Source organism: Hylobates moloch, unplaced genomic scaffold (genome assembly GCF_009828535.3).
Source record: "Hylobates moloch isolate HMO894 unplaced genomic scaffold, HMol_V3 SCAFFOLD_12, whole genome shotgun sequence".
In the NCBI taxonomy this organism is placed as follows: Eukaryota; Metazoa; Chordata; class Mammalia; order Primates; family Hylobatidae; genus Hylobates; species Hylobates moloch.
In genome coordinates this window covers 61,252,099-61,270,462 of record NW_026652287.1, presented here as the reverse complement: position 1 = coordinate 61,270,462, position 18,364 = coordinate 61,252,099, and the positions used below count along the sequence as shown (strand labels likewise).

General features: G+C 45.7%; 1 protein-coding gene across 3 annotated transcripts in view; it reads left to right on the top strand.

Moving 5' to 3' along the window:
* CEP89 (centrosomal protein 89) overlaps positions 1 to 18,364 on the top strand; it is a 98,589-nt gene that overhangs the window by 37,429 nt on the left and 42,796 nt on the right. For all 3 annotated transcript variants that reach the window (XM_032170375.2, XM_058425626.1, XM_032170377.2), the window contains exons 8-13: positions 1,468 to 1,686; positions 3,819 to 3,961; positions 8,422 to 8,472; positions 9,133 to 9,216; positions 11,868 to 11,971; positions 17,009 to 17,124. In XM_032170375.2, coding sequence (XP_032026266.1) covers positions 1,468 to 1,686; positions 3,819 to 3,961; positions 8,422 to 8,472; positions 9,133 to 9,216; positions 11,868 to 11,971; positions 17,009 to 17,124 — 717 coding nt within the window. The remainder of the gene's footprint in view (positions 1 to 1,467; positions 1,687 to 3,818; positions 3,962 to 8,421; positions 8,473 to 9,132; positions 9,217 to 11,867; positions 11,972 to 17,008; positions 17,125 to 18,364) is intronic.

Below are 18,364 nucleotides of genomic sequence, written 5' to 3'. Positions count from 1 at the left end.
TGGCCTGCCCTGCCTGTCTGCCCTCAGGGCCTGTGTGTTCTGCCTGAGAAGGGGCACACATTTCTGCTGTTGCTGCCTGGGTCAGGTGGGTTAACCCCTTGCTATTCCCACTCTGGTTATCTAACTCAACAGCTCATCAGCTGTTTCAAGCTGCTTCTTTTTAAATATAATTTTATTTATTGATTGATTTTTGTAGAAATGGTCTCTTGCTATGTTACTCAGGCTGGTCTTGAACTCCTGGCCTCAAGCAATCTTCCTGCCTCAGCTTCCCAAAGTGCTGGGATTGCAGGTGTGAGCCACCAGGCCTAGCCTCATTGGCTCTTTCTAGGCCACTTTGTGTCTCCTACCAGGAGAAGACATAGCCCTGGAGCCACCCCCCATTTTCTAGCTGCCCTCTCTTGGCACATTTCAGGCTGTGGCGTCCATCTTCAGTCTCATCCCAACTGTTTTCTCTCTGGGATTTCTCAGGATTCCCTTTTTTCCGTGCAGCTGTTGAGTTTTCCATTTCTGAGCCTCACCTTTCGCATGTTAGGGATTGGATGTATGTGTGTCAGGGGTCGGGCCAGGCTCTCTGGAGCCACCAGCCATCCTGCCCTTGTCTGTGTGGAAACTCTGCTTCCGCCTCTCCCTCCCCTGGGAGGTGCGCTGGCCAGGGGCCCATGGGAGCCTCACCTCCTGTGACCTTTCGGAGCACATCTCCCCATGGAACAGCGCTGGTTTCCACCCCACTTTCTTGCTGTTCCTTCTTAAGGCCCTATGTGACCTCTGTTTTCTCCTCCCCTTGTGCCTTCAGGTGCTGCCCACAGGCCAGCGGCTCATCAGTCTCCCCAGCAGAGGCTGCCCGTGGGACTCTAGGCCTGTGTCCCAACCGGAGCCTGCCTCCCCTCGTCTTCCATCCCCACCTGCTCTTCACAGTGTGCTCCTCATCTGGGGGAGCATCTGCCAGACACAGACCTGGGTGGTCATCCTGGGTCTGCTTCTCTCTCACTGCCCGCACCTAGCCAGCCACCAGCTCCTGAGTCCTGCTCTCATGTGTCCCTTTCTCTCTGTCCCTACTCTAGTGCTGCCCCTCAGCTGTTGGGCTGGGCCTCATTCTAACCTGCCTTCTTCCTTGCTGGCCTGAGGGATTCACCCAAGAGCAGAGCCTCTTCCTTCTCGCACCTCTGCTTGAAAGCCCTGCTGGCTCCTGCTGCCCTGCAAGGTGAACTTTCCATGCCACATCACAATAGGCACGGCCTCCTGCAGCTCTGGCCTCCCTTTCTGGCCTCCCTTCAGTACCTCTCTTCCTGCCACCCGCTGTGACTTCATCAGGCCACTTACTCTTTCCTGTACAAGCCACTCCTTTCCCAGGGACCAAAGAACATGGCACCAGGCCTGATGTGGGTTTTGGAACAAAGTCAGGTGATTTTGATGTAACATTGTCAACATCAATTAACATTGTAAAACTTTTCCCCTGAACCCTTTCAGATGTAACTGGTAGAGCACGTCAAAGATATACAGAAATAACCAGAGAAAAGTTTGAGGCATTAAAAGAAGAAAATATGCGCCTAAACAATACGAATCAAAGCCTTATCCTTGAACTAAACACAATGAAACAAGCAATGAAAGAACTACAGTTAAAACTTAAGGGAATGGAAAAAGAAAAAAGAAAGCTCAAAGAGGCTGAGAAGGCATCATCACAGGAAGGTGGGGACGGACAGTGCCTTTATTAGAGGAACGAGCAGGACTTCACTCAATTATTTTGAGAGTTAATATTTTATGTTATGATATTTGTGTTGGTAATTTATGTTGTAATATTTCAGGTTTTTTGTAAATACCCTTATGTTTGTTGAGATTTGATTTCATCTGCTCTATCATTATTACACTAAAGAAATTCCTCTGGTTGGAAAGAAGCTGAATTTACAAAAACAAAACAGAGATTCCAATACTTCTTTTGGAACTTGACGCTTAGCTTACATATATTTCACTTCAGTTTTTATCCCCAAGAGAAGCATATAAAAGCTCCTCCTTTACCATAGACTTATCAATGATTATATTTTCCTTGCTAATTTGATAGGTTAAGAAAAGAAATAGTATTTTAATTTGTATTTCGGTTATTATTGAACTTGAATATTTTTTCATATCTTTGCAGGTCATTTTCTTTTTCTTTCATAAAGCTGCCCACTTTATTTATTTTTTAGAGACAGCATCCCACTCTTGTCACCTAGGTTGGACTATAGTGGGGTGATCAGAGCTCACTATAACCTTGAACTCCTCGGCTCAAGTGATCCTTCCACCTCAGCCTCCCGAGTAGCTGGGACTAAAGGCAAACGCCATCATGCCTGGCTGAGTTTTTTGTTTTTTTTTTTTTTAATTTTTTTTTATAGCAATGAAACCTTGTTGTGTTGCCCAGGCTGGTCTCAAACTCCTGGCCTCAAGGATTTTTCCTCCCTGGCCACTCAAAGCACTGGGATTTTAGATATGAGCCACTATGCATGGCCCCACTTTACAATGAGACACTTGACTTCTTTTTATTGATTTGCAGGAACTCCTTACATATGAAAGATTTTATCCCTTTGTCATAGGTGTAATATTTTCTTAGTTTGTTGATAATTGGGCTAAATCTATAAAATATTTTTCTTTTATGACTTACATTCTTGGTATTAAGTCATTTTTAGCTCTAAGGTTATATAAATATTCACCAGTATTTTCTCTATACCTTTTTCTGTTTATATAAAACTAATATAGCTTTAAGTAAGGTAGTGTCAGTTTTTTTCATATAGACCCTGCATAATTCTTATCTTAGGCACATTTATTTTTAGATACTGTATATTATTTGTGCTGCTACCTCGTGGCATCTCTTTTCTGTTTTGTTTTCTAATAGGACATTGCTATTATGTGGGAAGGTTATTAGCTCTAATACATTTTCCATGTATTCTATATGATTTTTCCTTTTTTTTGAGACGGAGTCTCGCTCTGTCGTCCAGGCTGGAGTGCAGTGACGCAATCTCGGCTCACTGCAAGCTCTGCCTCCCGGGTTCACACCATTCTCCTGCCTCAGCCTCTCCGAGTAGCTGGGACTACAGGCGCCTGCCACCATGCCCGGCTAATTTTTTGTATTTTTAGTAGAGACGGGGTTTCACCGTGGTCTCGATCTCCTGACCTCGTGATCTGCCCGCCTCAGCCTCCCAAAGTGCTGGGATTACAAGCATGAGCCACCGCGCCTGGCCTTCTATATGATTTTTCAAAGCACATATTCTTATGTCATCTGAAACAATGACTATTCCTTTCCAACTTGAAATTTTTATTTTACTTTATTGTACATGCAAAAACTTCCACAAACTTCCAATATAATGTTAACTATTCAGTGTTAAAAAACGTTGTAACGGCCGGGCGCGGTGGCTCACGCTTGTAATCCCAGCACTTTGGGAGGCCGAGGCGGGCGGATCACGAGGTCAGGAGATCGAGACCACGCTGAAACCCCGTCTCTACTAAAAATACAAAAAATTAGCCGGGCGTGGTGGCGGGCGCCTGTAGTCCCAGCTACTCGGAGAGGCTGAGGCAGGAGAATGGCGTGAACCCGGGAGGCGGAGCTTGCAGTGAGCCAAGATTGCGCCACTGCACTCCAGCCTGGGTGACAGAGCGAGACTCCGTCTCAAAAAAAAACAAAAAACGTTGTAACTTCTATTCATTCACTCACACGTAGACATACATACACACACAGTTCATTGCCTCTGAGCCTGAAAGAGGGGGGAAAAGCAAACAATTTGCAATTTAAATAAAATCTGGGTAAATTGGACATTATTTCTTATAGTATAATATTAAATTTGTTTCCCTAGTTGCTGCACCTGAATTACTTTATCTGCGAAAACAAGCTCAAGAACTGGTGGATGAAAATGATGGATTGAAAATGACTGTCCATCGTTTGAATGTAGAACTCAGTCGATATCAGACAAAATTCAGGCATTTGTCCAAGGAAGAGGTAACGTTTCCGATTGTGAAAATCAGCTTTTCAGATTTTTTAGCCTTTACTGTTGAATTGATTTCCAATCTTGAGAGGTTCTTATTTATTATAATTTGATGTAAGAAAAGCTCTGTCCAAGGCACAATGTTTCTAAGGACCATTCTGTTTCTTGCCTTCTTCCCTTCCTTCTTCCCCGTAATAAAGGCAATAAAGACTGTAAAACATTGGGACAATACAGAAGTGTACAAAGTAAAAGAGGCCGGATGAGGTGGCTCGTGCCTGTAATCCCGGCTCTTTCAGAGGCTGAGGTGGGAGAATTGCTTGAGCTCTGGAGTTTGAGACCATCCTGGGGGACATGGCGAGACTTAGTCTCTACAAATAAAAAATTTTTAAAAATTAGCTGAGCATGGTGGCACACGCCTGTAGCCCCAGCTACTTAAGAGGCTGAGGCAAGAGGACCTCTTGAGCATGGGAGGTCGAGGGTGCAGTGAGCTGAGATTGTGCCACTACACTCCAGCCTGGGCGACAGAGCAAGACCCTGTCTCAAAAATTAAAAAAAAAAAAAAATAACAAAAGTAAAAGAATGAAGGTGTGTGTTGGCTGCTCCCTTCTCAGTCACGTTCCTGAAAGTTGCAGCTGTTGTCAGTGCATTAACTTGGAAAGGAAAGCAGAGTTTTCAGTTCTAAGAACAGTTGCAGAGTCCAATGCCACACACTCTCACTGAGCAGGTCACTGCATGAGATGCCGGGAGGAGTGCCAGATGAACCAATGCTCAGGTCCTTACTCTTACAGAACTTGGGGCTGTGAGGATGTGAGTGACACTGTGGACACAGAAGAGGGAGGCACCACTGGCTGGGCTCTTGCTGGGGTAGAGGGCGGGGAGGCACACGGTGTTCTCCCGTGGCTCCTGGGAGTTCAGGCCTCATGGGCTTCTGAGTTGCTGTTTGAAGGAGGGCTTACGTTTCACTTTTTTTTTTTTTAATAACAGCTTTGAAATATGATTCACATACCATCCAATTCATACCCATTTTTAAAGTGTACCATTTAGTGGTTTTTATTGTAGTCACAGAATTATGCAACCATCACCACAATCAATTTTAGAGCACTTTTGTTAAATCAAGAAATGTTGGCTGAGCATGGTGGCTCACACCTATAATCCCAGCACTGTGGGAGGCTGAGGTGGGCGGATCAGTTGAAGTCAGGCGTTCGAGACCAGCCTGACCAACATGGTGAATTCCCATCTATACTAAAAATACAAAAAAATTAGCCAGGCATGGTCATGCGCACCTGTAATCCCACCTACTTGGGAGGCGGAGGCAGGAGAATCGCTTGAACCTGCGAGGCAGAGGTTGCAGTGAGCCAAGATCATGCCACTGCACTCCAGCCTGGGTGACAGAGAGAGTGAGACTCCGTCTCAAAAAAAAAAAAAGGGAAAAAAAAAGGAAGTGTCATACCTGTTGGGAATCGCTCCCTGCGTTCCCCTGCTGCCCACTTCCTCCAGCTCAGCTGCTGGTAACCACTAATCTATTTTCTGTCTCTATGAACTTGTCTGTTCTGAACATTTCATAGAAATGAAATCATGCAAGACATGACTTTGTGTGACTGACTTCTTTCACTTAACATAATACTAACTTTTAAACAAAAACAAAGTTCTTAGGGTCCTATAATTCAAAACATGCTTGCTAGGTCAGGGCCTTCTGCAGGACCATGGGGCGGGCAGACAGGCCCAGGGACAGCCTCCTCCCATGTTGTCTTCTGCCCTGTGCAAATGCCATGTTCTCCATGACAGTCTTCCCTGATCACCCCAGCCAGAAGTGATTGATCTCTCTCTCTCCCTCTTTTTTTTTTTTTTTTTAGACACAGTCTCTGTATGTCACCCAGGCTGGAGTGCAGCATGCACAATCTCAGCTCACTGCAACCTCTACCTCCCGGGTTCAAGTGATTCTTGTTTCTCAGCCTCCTGAATGGCTGGGATTACAGGCGTGTTCCACCACGCCCAGCTAATTTTTGTATTTTTAGTAGAGATGGGGTTTCACCATGTTGGCCAGGTTGGTCTCAAACTCCTCACCTCAAATGATCCACCCTCCTCAGCCTCCCAAAGTGCTGGGATTACAGGCATGAGCCACCATGCCCAGCCCTCTCTCTCTTTTAAACCATTGCAGACTTTTGTTTGTAATCACTCTTAAGGCACTTATAGCATTCTACCCTATACTGTTTTTGTATATCATGTACATACGTGTTAGTGGAATTTATTTCTGTTACTAGGTCATAGAATCCTTGAAAGCAAGGGTTGCGTTGCAGTGTCCATAATGACTTAGCGAGTTGCCAATGTTTGCAGAGTGAGTGAGTAATTACATAGATATTAAGGTGTTCACATTGTAAAGCTTTTGTGAAATAAATATTTTGTCTAGGCCATTGATTCTGTACTAGATTTTCCCTCCTACTCTAAACAAATAGAAAACCAGACAGAATATGTAATGCAAATGTTTACAGATGTCAAGCAGTAGGCAGTACCGGCCTATGACCCTCAAGAGCAGCAGGATAAATAGATGAGCCTATGATCTGCTTTCTGTCTGGAGGCAGTCTCAGATCACAGAGCAGGGGGGAAGGGCCTGAGCTGAGCCCTTCCCTGAGTTCAACAGAGATGAGAGTCTGGGGAAGCTGAGGAGACTAGAATTTGTAGGGCAAGAATACCAGAAAGAATGGAGTCCTGGAGAGAAAGAGCTACCTATATAAATCTGCATGGGGCTCCTTGGAGTCTTGTGGAATACCACCCTGCACACGTGTGGGATGAGACTCCAAGATACTGGGCAGAAAATAAGAACGGGGAGCTGTGAGCTGCATGGTTCCCAGAGCTCACACAGCACCAGGAACCTTCGAGTTCTGCCCAGCCACAATGGAGAGACCTTGCATTGAGTCAAGAGCCCAGGAGGGCCATGCCTGAGAGGTATGGCTAAAAGAGCTTTTTAGGAAAGGTTACTACAGACCTACCATGACCAGGGTGAAAAAACAAGCCTCAGAAGCATGAAGGTGATCCACAAGCAACTTAGGAGCTGAAAGAAAGAGAGAGAGAGAGAGAGAGGAGGGAGAAAGGAAGGGCGGAAGGAAAAGAAACCAGTACTCTTTAAAGGAAGGTAACAAAATCCAGACACTCAACAATATGACATTAAAAAGTTCCATATCCAGTGAAAACAGTCACTAGATATGTTCCAGATTTTAAAAGACTAAAAAGGGCTGGAGGCCAGGTGCAGTGACTCACACCTATAATCGCAGCATTTTGGGAGGCTGAGGTGGGCGGATCACTTGAGGTCAGGAGTTCGAGACCAGCCTGGCCAATATGGTGAAACCCCACCTCTACTAAAAATACAAAAATTAGCCAGGTGTGGTGGCACACACCTGTAGTCCCAGCTACTCAGGGGGCTGAGGCATGAGAATTGCGTGAACCCGGGAGGCAGAGGTTACAGTGAGCCGAGATCATACCACTGTACTCCAGCCTGTGTGACAGAGTGAGACTGTCTCAAAAAAAAAAAAAAAAAAAAAACAAAAACCAAAACGAAACCAAAAGGCCAAGTGTGCTGGCTCACACTTGCAATCCCAGCACTGTGCGAAGCTGAGGCAGGAGGATCACTTCAGCCCAGGAGTTTAAGACCAGCCTGGGCAACATGGTGAAACCCCATTTCTACAAAAAATAAAAAAATTAGCCAGGTGTGGTGGCATGCGCTTGTAGTCTGAGCTGCTCAGGAGGCTAAGGTGGGAGGATTGCTTGAGCCCAGAAGGCAGAAGTTGCAGTGAGCCATGATCTCACCACTACACTCCAGCCCGGGTGATGGAATGAGACCCTGTCTCAGAAGAAAAAAAAAAACAAAAAAAAGGACATAAAAGACTTGACAGCTAAATGCAACGTGTGACCCTGAATTGGATCCTTGATTAGAAAAGAACATTAGTGGGAAAATAGATGAAATTTGAAGATAACATATAGGTTAGGTTAGGTTAACAAATAGTATTATAGGCTACTCTAGGCACACTGCCTATGGGGTACCCCTGCTCTGCAAGGAGCAGTAATAAATATATATATATATATGAAAATAGTATTGTTATCAGTGTTGATTTCCTGATTTTCATGACAGTACTGTGGTTAAGTAAATGAATGTTTTTGTTTTTAGGAAATACAAGTATTTAGAGGAAAAGGGGCATTATATCTGCAAATTACTCTCAAACATTTCAGAAAAAATATTTCTCTCATATATACATATATACATATAGATAGATAGATAGATAGATAGATGGGTAGGTGTATGGGAGAGTGGATGGATGGATGGATGGATGAGTAGGTGGGTAGGTGGGTAGGTGGGTAGGCAGATGGATAGACAGATAAATGCATAGATGGGCAATGCCCAGTCTAGATTAAGAATATCTAAGACTTGAAAATTCAGAGGAAGTGTGGTTTAACTTCTCTTCAATACATGTTTTGTTCTTAGAGCTTAAATATTGAAGGCCTACCATCCAAGGGCCCTATACCACCCTGGTTGGTAAGTAAAAATTATTTAATTTCAGGCCCATATTTTCAGGCTATATTTGCATAGATATTAAAAACCATTTCAGGCCAGGCGTGGTGGCTCATGTCTGTAACCCCAGCACTTTGGAAGGCTGAGGCAGGTGGATCAGTTGAGGTCAAGGGTTTAAGACCAGCCTGGCCAACGTGGGGAAACCCTGTCTCTGCCAAAAATACAAAAATTAGCTGGGTGTGATGGTGCATACCTATAGTCCCAGCTACTTGGGAGGCTGAGGCAAGAGAATCACTTGAACCCGGGAGGTTTAGGTTGCAGTGAGCTGAGATCGTGCCACTGCATGCAAGCCTGGGCGGCAGAGTGGGAATGGCTTCGGGCAACGGAGCTCATTCTAACTGCAGGAGGCCAAGCCTGTGCGGGTGTTGTAGATGACTCCTGTGCCTCCTGCATGCCTCTGGGTTCCTCATTTAAGTGGCCATATAGATCCCTGAAATTGGAAGGATCCGAGGAGAGAAATGTTGGTTGTTCTGGGATCCTGAGCTGGGAGGGTCCTTAAAAAACAGTAACAACAGCAACCAAAGAAACCATTTCAAAAAAGTGTAACTTCTTGCCATTTAAAAATTTGCTGGTTGTGTTTAGATGTAAGAAATATATTAACCTTCCTTTACTCTCTATCTTCAGTTGGATATAAAGTACCTGTCACCATTGTTGCTGGCTTATGAAGATATAATGAAAGAGAAGGACGAGCTCAATGCCACCCTCAAGGTAGGCTGGCAAATGTCTCAGAAGAGACAAGATTTATAAAAATATAGGACCGCTTCAAATTTTATAGAAACATTTTGAATGTAGGTATACCCAGCATATTATAGATAACCAAATGTTTATTAGAGGACAGAAAGGAGGAAGGAAGGAGTGTGGCAGGGTGGGATGGAGGGAGGGAGGGAGGGAAAGAAGGAAGAGGGGAGGAAGTAAGGGAATGATTGGCAGAGCAGGAGGGGTGGATAGGGAGTGAGGGGAGAGGTATGGAGGGTCAGAGCAGTGCTGCATGAGAAGCCATGGCTTTCTGGACAGCCAGCCCATATGGGCTGAGATCTTGGGGTGCAGGGAAGACAGCAGGGGGAAGCACTTCTTTCCTGGTACTCTGCAGCTGCAAATACCACCATTAGAAGGGCCATTTGGGCTGGGTGCGGTGGCTCACGCCTGTAATCTCAGCACTTTGGGAGGCCGAGGCGGGTGGATCACATGAGGTCAGGAGTTCAAGACCAGCCTGGCCAACATGGTGAAACCCTGTCTCTACTAAAAGTACAAAAATTAGCTGGTGTGGTGGCACGTGTCTGTAATCCCAGCTACTTGGGAGGCTGAGGCAGGAGAATAGCTTGAACCAGGGAGTTGGACGTTGCAGTGAGCCGAGATTGCATCACTGCACTCCAGCCTGGCGATGGGGCCAGACTCTGTCTCAAAAAAAAAAAAAAGAGAAGGGCTATTTGGGCAGACATGGGAAGGAAAGGCTGGAGATGTTTTGGGCAAACTTAGATGCTTCTTAATTCTAGTATGAGCTGACCCCAGGGAAGTCTGATTGCTGAGCTATTGGAAATGGAGAAGTGAGGTTTTTATCCATTTCTGCCTTGTCCACCGCCGTTTTATGGGAATGGCTTCGCACAGCAGAGCTCATTCTAACCTCAGGAGGCCAAGCCTGTGCAGGTGTTGTAGATGCCTCCTGTGCCTCCTACATTCCTCTGAGTTCCTCATTTAAGTGTCCATATAGATCCCTGAAATTGGAAGGATCCAGCGAAAGAAATGTTGGTTGTTCTGGGATCCTGAGCTGGGAGGGTCCTTTAAGAGGCTCCCAGCTTGTTCCTCGTCAGTGATGCTATCCCGTGTCCATGTCCCATGGAAAGGAATTTTAATCCTTTTCATTTAGACTTAGTGTTGGACACTTAATTTTCTGAGAACATGAATGAATCTTGTACTAATTGAATATATAACAATCCTAATAACTAATAATGTTATTATTTTGGTGCTCCTTCTAAATCAGGGTCAGCACACACTTTCTGTCAAGGGCCAGTTAATAAGTACTTTAGGCTTTGGAGGCCATGCAGTTTCTGTTTGCACCTGCTCAGCCCTGCTGTTGCAACATGAAAGCCGCTGAGGATAACATGTAAATAATGGCTGAGGCCATGCTCTAATCAAACTTTATTTATAAAAACAGGCAGCTGGTTTGCACACTTTAATTTGCCTGACCCCTGTTCCAAAAAAGAGTCACATGGACTGCCAGCAGTGAGTGAGTGTGTCTGGATGGAGAGATGAGAGGAGAAGTTACTTGGCAGTGCTGCTTTAAGTTAAAAGGGTGTAGGCATAAACATCTGACAGCTGGGAGTAGAATATTTTAGAGGCACACCAGAGTAAATATTGGCACCTCAGATTCTCACGAAAGGACAGCTCAGGACACGGAAGCTGGAAAAGCCCTGATGGAGGAGGCTCAGCTGAAGTGTCACACACACAGACTGTTGGGAGCTGAAACAGACATAGACTGTTAGGCATCAAAACTGGCCCAGTGACAGACCTCGTGTTGCGGCTAATGGCCATTGAAGCTCTGCAGACTGATGACGCTAGTAAGACACTTTCTCATGGTTGTCATGGACAAAACTAAGAGCCTTGGCTGGACGTGGTGACTCATGACTGTAATCCCAGCATTTTGGGAGTCTGAGGCAGGAAGATTGCTTGAGCCTAGGAGTTCAAGAGCAGCCTTGAGTAACATGGCGAAACCTCGTCTATACACAAAATACAAAAATTAGCCAGGCATGGTAGTACAGGTACTTGGGAAGCTGAGGTGGGAGGATCGCTTGAGTCTAGGAGGTTGAGGCTGCAGTGAGCCGTGATTGCACTACTGCACTCTAGCCTGGGCGACAGAGTGAGACCCTGTCTCAAAAAAAAAAAAAAAAAAAAAAAATTAAGAGCTTCCTCCAACTCCCACACTAACTAACCCCTTCCCCACCAAATCTAGCTTTAATTAAGGATGAAAAGGTCTTATTTTTATATGAAAACCCTCCAATATATTCTCCTGCATCTTCAAATAAAGGAAAAATGTCAGCGTTGATGGGCATCTCTGCCTTTTCTATCAGTATTTGGCAGTTATAGAACAATGTTAGCAGATTAGGAATCTAATACTCGAAAGCCCAGGTTCTTTGCCTCTTGTACTTGGCCTTGCATTTGGTCCTAGTGCTTTCTCACTAGACCGTAAGCTCCCTGAGAGCAGGCACCACTGGTGCTGGTACTGAGAGTTGAAGGCTGGCCTGTTGTGAGACCTTGCTAAATGGCTGTTACCATTTGATTTTAGCCACAGCAGCAGCACCAGAACTGAGAAATATAGATGCGTGGGTATGTGTGTGTTATAATTTACGTACATTTTATTTCAGGAGGAAATGAGAATGTTTAGAATGCGAGTCCAAGAAGTGGTGAAAGAAAATGAAGAATTGCACCAAGAGTTAAATAAGAGTAGTGCCGTTACCAGTGAGGAATGGCAAGTGGCATTGTGTTTCTGCTCTTTTGCTAATTTAAAACAAAGGGTAATAGGAAAATATGTTATAAAATTATCAAATACATAATTACATTCTTAACTAAAATATTTTAAGGGAGAGTTTCTAAGAAATTAATAAGGTGCAATAAAACCCTAATAAATCATTCTAAACTTATATTTTCAAGATGACTTTTAAAATTCTAAGTAGGTTCTCAAACCTGAAATATGGTTGCTTTCTGCTTTTTATTTTCTGAGTTGGTATTTTTCTAGGGTGATTTTTCCATCTCAGACCTGGAGAGTCTCATCCCTTCTTAGGCCCCAACGATGGCTCCCAGGGGTTGAGAACAGAAAGCTCAAAATGGCCTCCCAAAACAGAAAGCTCATGAGGCCAGCACGACCAGCTTCCATCCGCCTGCCCTGGCAGATTCCCTGACAACTGAGGTTGCCCCACTTCCAATCTGTCCTTCCTCCAAAAGCCCTTTCTGCACTCCTCATCCTCTAGGGTCCTACTGTAATGGCACTTGTCTATAGCGCTGCCTTCAGGAGAGGCCATTATTGCTCCCTTGTCTCTGTTTCTTTTCTTTTCTTTTTTTTTTTTTTGAGACAGAGTCTTGCTGTGTTGCCCAGGCTGGAGTGCAATGGCGTGATCTCGGCTCACGGCAACCTCTGCCTCCTGGATTCAAGTGATTCTCCTGCCTCAGCCTCCCGAGTAGCTGGGATTACAGGCACGTGCCACCACGCCTGGCTAATTTTTGTATTTTTAGTAGAGATGGGGTTTCACCATGTTGGCCAGGCTGGTCTCGAACTCCTGACCTCATGTGATCTGCCCACCTTGGCCTCCCAAAGTGCTGGGATTATAGGCGTGAGCCACTGCGCCCGGCATCTCTGTTTCTTATGTTTTTTTAGAGTTAGGATCTCACTCTGTCACCCAGGCTGGAGTGCAGTGGCTCAGTCATAGCTCACTGCAGCCTCAACCTCCTGGGCTCAAGCCATCCTCCCACCTCAACCTCCCAAGTAGCTGGGACTACAGGTGTGCGCTACCATGCCCAGCCATTTTTAAAAATTTTTTGTAAATACAGAGTCTCACTGGGTTACCCAGGCTGGTCTCGAACTCTTGGGCTCCAGTGATCCTCCCGTCTTGGCCTCCCAAAGTGCTAGGATTGCAGGCTTCAGCCACTGCACCTGGCCCCTTGTCTCCAGTTCTGATGTAGCCCTAAACACATGCCCTGTCCTGGTACCTGCCACACTGTGCCTGCCTATCCTGTCTGCCTCCACATCTGCCTCCATCTTCTCCTTTGTGAACTCCTCAGGGGCAGGAACCAATGTCCTGCTCATTTTTGTGTGTGGCCCCGCATCTAGCACAGCAACAGCAAATGCCTGTTAACTGAATTAGAGAAAGAACATGTCTTGAAAAGCCTAAAAGCAATATCCAGGCAGGACTAAGAAAACAAAAATTACTCACTTTGAATAGCTATGTTATATTTAATGTTTTCAAATGTCTTAACATCACTGGAAAAAATGAAGTATTTTCTATATGTGATGTTTAGAAATCTGGAATTGAGTCAACAGCATTCTTACCATTGGCTCTCCCTGATTTTGTGGTCACTGATGCGTCAGGTGGGACTGGCTCAGGCAACTCCTGGGTCTTGGTGCTCTGTGACCTCCGTGGCTGAGCTTGGATTTTCTTCTGTCAGGGTTCCTAGTGTGTCTCCCCTCACACCCTCCTTGAACAGTGGCCTGGAAAGCAGCTTAGCCAGGCTGGGGCTCAAGAGACCTCGTCAGATTCTGGAACCCCAGATTCCTTCCCTAGCCTTGTATATAGCCACAAATCCAACTTGTCTGCGTTTCCTTAAAATAAAATCAGTGAAACAAAGGAAAGGAAGGCAGGCCTTGCTTTCAAATCCACAGCCCTGCAGTGTTCCCTAATCCTGCATTCGTTGGGATTTGAAATCTGCCCTTTGCTCTAGTGTGATGGCCCACGCCAGCATGGGGAGAGTGTTAGGCTTGCTCAGGGCCTCCCTGGCTGCCAACCCCTTACTTTGAATTCACTGCCCTCCAGCTGCAGGAGGGTCTCTGGGCTCTGGAGCATCACACTTGGTGGGCAGACCTCCTTGCTGCTCTCAGTACCTGCACACCTGCATGGCTGCTAAACCTGCACACAGCACTCGGTACACAGACTTCACACTTCAGCAGATGCTTTCTTTCTTTCTTTTTTTTGAGACAGAGTCTTGCTCTGCTGCCCAGGCTGAAGTGCAGTGGTGTGATCTCGACTCACTGCAACCTCCACCTCCCGGGTACAAGTGATTCTCCTGCCTCAGCCTCCTGAGTAGCTGGGATTATAGGCGCCCACCACCATGCCTGGCTGATTTTTTTTTTTGATTTTTAGTAGAGATGAGGTTTCACCACGTTGGACAGGCTGGTCTCCAACTCCTGACCTCAGGTGATCTGCCCGCCTCCACCTCCCAAAGTATTGGGATTACAGGTGTGAACCACCACACCTAGCCCAGCAGACGCTTTCTGCTTGGTTGCCAGTAATTTCTCAATGAACTTCTGCGGGTGCAACTAAATTTTGTATATTTCTTTTCCTAACTTCCCCTGAATCACTGGGTAACCTCAGGCTTAATGGGTCTGTTTCTTTCTCTATAAAATAAGAGGGAGGCTGGGTGCAGTGGCTCACGCCTATAATCCCAGCACTTTGGGAGACCGAGGCAGGAGGATCAGTTGAGGCCAGGAGTTTGAGACCAGTATGGCCAACATGGTGAAACTGTATCTCTACTAAAAATATAAAAAATAGCCAGGCGTGGTGGTGCACGACTGTAATCCCAGCTACTCAGGAGGCTGAGGCAGGAGAATCACTTGAACCCAGGAGGTGGAGGCTGCCAGTGAGCCTAGATCGTGCCACTGCACTCCAGCCTGGGCAACAGAGTGAGACCGTGTCTCAAATAATAAAATAAATAAATAAATAAATAAAACAAAATAAGAGGGAGTGTTAAACCAAATCTGAGATTTTGAACTTTTTTTAGGAATGGGGGATTGATCCCTTTCATTTTAAAAAGAAATGGCTCAGGCTCAGTGGCTCACTGCTGTAATCCTAATGCTTTGGGAGGCCAAGGTGGGAGGAGCACTTGAGGCGAAGAGTTCAGGGCTGCAGTGAGCTATGATCACACCACTGTGCAGCAGCCTAGGTGACAGAACAAGACCTTGTCTCAAAAAAAACAAAAACAAAAACAAAAAAACAATTAAAAATTAGCTGGGTGTGATGGCATGCACCTGTAGTCCTAGCTATTCAGAAGGCGGAAGCAGGAGGATTCGTTAAGCCCGGGAATTCAAGGCTACAGTGAGCTCTGATGGCGCCACTGTACTCCTGTCCTGCCTGGGTGACAGAGCAAGACCCTGTTTCTAAAAAAAAGTGAAATGAATGAAGGGAGGGAGGAAGGAAGGAGTAAACGAATGAATGAACAAATAAAGAAAAAGTCTTATAAATTAGTCCAAAACACGGCCGGGATGGTAGCTCACGCCTGTAATCCCAGCACCTTGGGAGGCGGAGGCAGGAGGATCACCTGAGGTCAGGAGTTCGAGACCAGGCTAGCCAACATGGTGAAACCCTGTCTCTACCAAAAAATACTAATACAAAAATTAGCTTGGTCTGGTGATGCATGCCTGTAATCCCAGATACTCAGGAAGCTGAGGTGGAGGTTGTAGTGGGCCAAGATCTCACCACTGCACTCCAGCCTGGGCAACAGAGTGCGACCCTATCTCTAAATAAATAAATATATAAGTCTAAAACATAAAACAGACCATCGTGGAGCTGCCCAGTTTGTGGCGGGAATGAGGAGGCTAGCACAGACCAGTTTTGGGTGAGCCCCCTCCCGACAGCATGGCAGCCCACTCCATGGGTGCTGGTAGCAGGCAAGAGGCACCCCCACAGTGCCCAGGAGCCAGTGCACACCACTGTTGGAGCCACACCGTTGTTACAGCCTGACTCCTTTCATCTTGTCTCTCTCCTTCCTCCTCCTCACCTGTAGGGTTTCAAGTGGAAAATCGAGATTATTTACTGCTTTATTAAGTAAACTTACCACCCACTGTACTTTGCGTGGTCAGCATTTCACTAGATGATTTCTAAGGTCCCTTCAGCTCATTCTAATCAGAATTTGCGATCTTGAGGGCTGAGCTGGGCTGGGATTTACATTGCACTGGAAGGAGAGGATTTGCTTGTGCTGAGAGGAAGGCTGGGGCAGATTCATACAGTTCTAAGAAACCATTTTGGCCAGGCGCGGTGGCTCATGCCTATAATCCCAGCACTTTGGGAGGCCAAGGCGGGCAGATCACGAGGTCAGGAGATCGAGACCATCCTGGCTAACGTGGTGAAACCCTGCTTCTACTAAAAATACAAAAAAATTAGCCAGGCATGGTGGCGGACACCTATAGTCCCAGCTACTTGGGAGGCTGAGGCAGGAGAATGGTGTGAACCCGGGAGGCAGAGCTTGCAGTGAGCCGAGATTGCGCCACTGCACTCCAGCCTGGGCGACAGAGCGAGTCTCTGTCTCAAAAAAAAAAAAAAAAAAAAATTTTTTTTTTTTTTTCTGCGAATATGCTACTGCTTACAAAGGAGTATTTTAAAATTGAAATGGGAACTTTCTAAATTCTTTAAACATGTTCCATATGGGCTTCAGAATAATATACTGGGTGGCAGGACTACAGGTTTATACAGATGAAACCTCATCAGCCATTTAGTGACTGTTCAAACTGGGTATTGTGCACATGGGAGTCTCCTACTCTATCTTCTTTACTTCTGTACATGTTTGAAATTTTACATCTGAAAGCATTTCTGAAGCAGTCCATAATTCAGACTTCACGGCTGTCCTTCCCCAACTGACTGCAAATGGCAGGATTTGTTGCTGTATTAATATGTTTAACATGAAGACATGGCTTGATATTCATTACCTATAATGCACCCATTGCTTCCTTTTAGATTCCAGAGTGTTTCTGTAACCATTCAGCACCTGAATCACAGTATTTCATCTTGTAAATCAATTGCAGGTGTCAGCTTCAGACTCAAGCAAAACTGGTTTTAGAGGAAAATAAGTTGTTGCTGGAGCAGTTGGAGATTCAGCAAAGGAAAGTCAAGGACAGCCACCAGGAGCGCCTCCAAGAAGGTGAGGTCCTTCCAGCGAGGAATGGCCATGCGGTGATGTCACTATTGTCATTTTACCCTTCTATCTCCCTCCTGCCGGGACCCCCAGTTGAAAATGAGAGAAGTCACGTTTTACATTCTTGACTGAAATGTGGCTGTTTATAACCTTTCCACGTCATTACCCTCAATGCATAGATTGCTTTCTCAGACTCCAGTGTCTCTCATCATCCCATGGGTTTGTAAATCACTCATAGGTGATAGTGCTAGACTCAGCACAACTGGTTTTGGGGTAAAATAGTACCTTAGAAATGGGAACGATCACGCGAGGTAAACATCTGAAATAACACAGGGTCTCTTCCCAGATGTTTGTTGGATGCGTAAGCAGAACCGTTCACTTTCTAAACAGTTCCCCTGTGTCCTTCCTTCCTTCAGAGCTGCGGGCCTGGGAGGCAACATCACTGCAGATTAGATTTCCGTCAGACACCTTCTGAGAGTGTCCCTCTTCCCATCTCTTCCCATGCATTCCCTCAACCCCTAGGAGCCTCACAGTCTGTGACAGTGCACAACTGTAAGGGGGCCAGGCTAAGAGTCATCGCTTCTGCTTTAAAACCACAATTCATGAGTACAAGATAGTGGCATTTTTTCCCTTTGCTTTACTGATTTTTCTTTTCTAGTGAGGAATGGCATAGGCTGGGAAACTGAAACACAAGCCATCTTGCATGAGGCTTTGGCACCCTGAGAAGCAGATGGAGGTTTTCCCCTCTCCAGCTGCTTTTGGAATGGCCGCCCCTTCCACACCATGGCAGGTCCATGAACAGCCCCTGCTGTTGCTGCAGTTGCGGGGCTAGCACTTCCTGTTTCTGAGAACCAGGTCGTGTTTAAAGATGAGAGCATCTTCCAAAGACGTGCACAGGAGTTTCCTCCACGTGATTTCTCCTGAGACCTGCATGGCCCAGGAGTATTTGCCTTTACTCTGGCATTGTTAAGAGGAGAGGGGAAACAGAGTTGTGGAGCCTCTTATCTTTGTTTTCAGGGTTAGGGATGACATTAGTTTCCTATTTACTGAGCTTAATTTTCTTGAACATACCAGATCTGAACAGAAAGAGGATTTCTGGTCACATGGGGCAGGGAAAACCTTTTGACCTCTATGATTCAGTGAGTTGCCTGTGCCATTTTCCCATTGCCCACAAACAGCCATTCACTTTGACCAATTAGATATTTTCTTTTCTTTTTCTTTTTTTGAGACAGTCTCACTCTGTCGC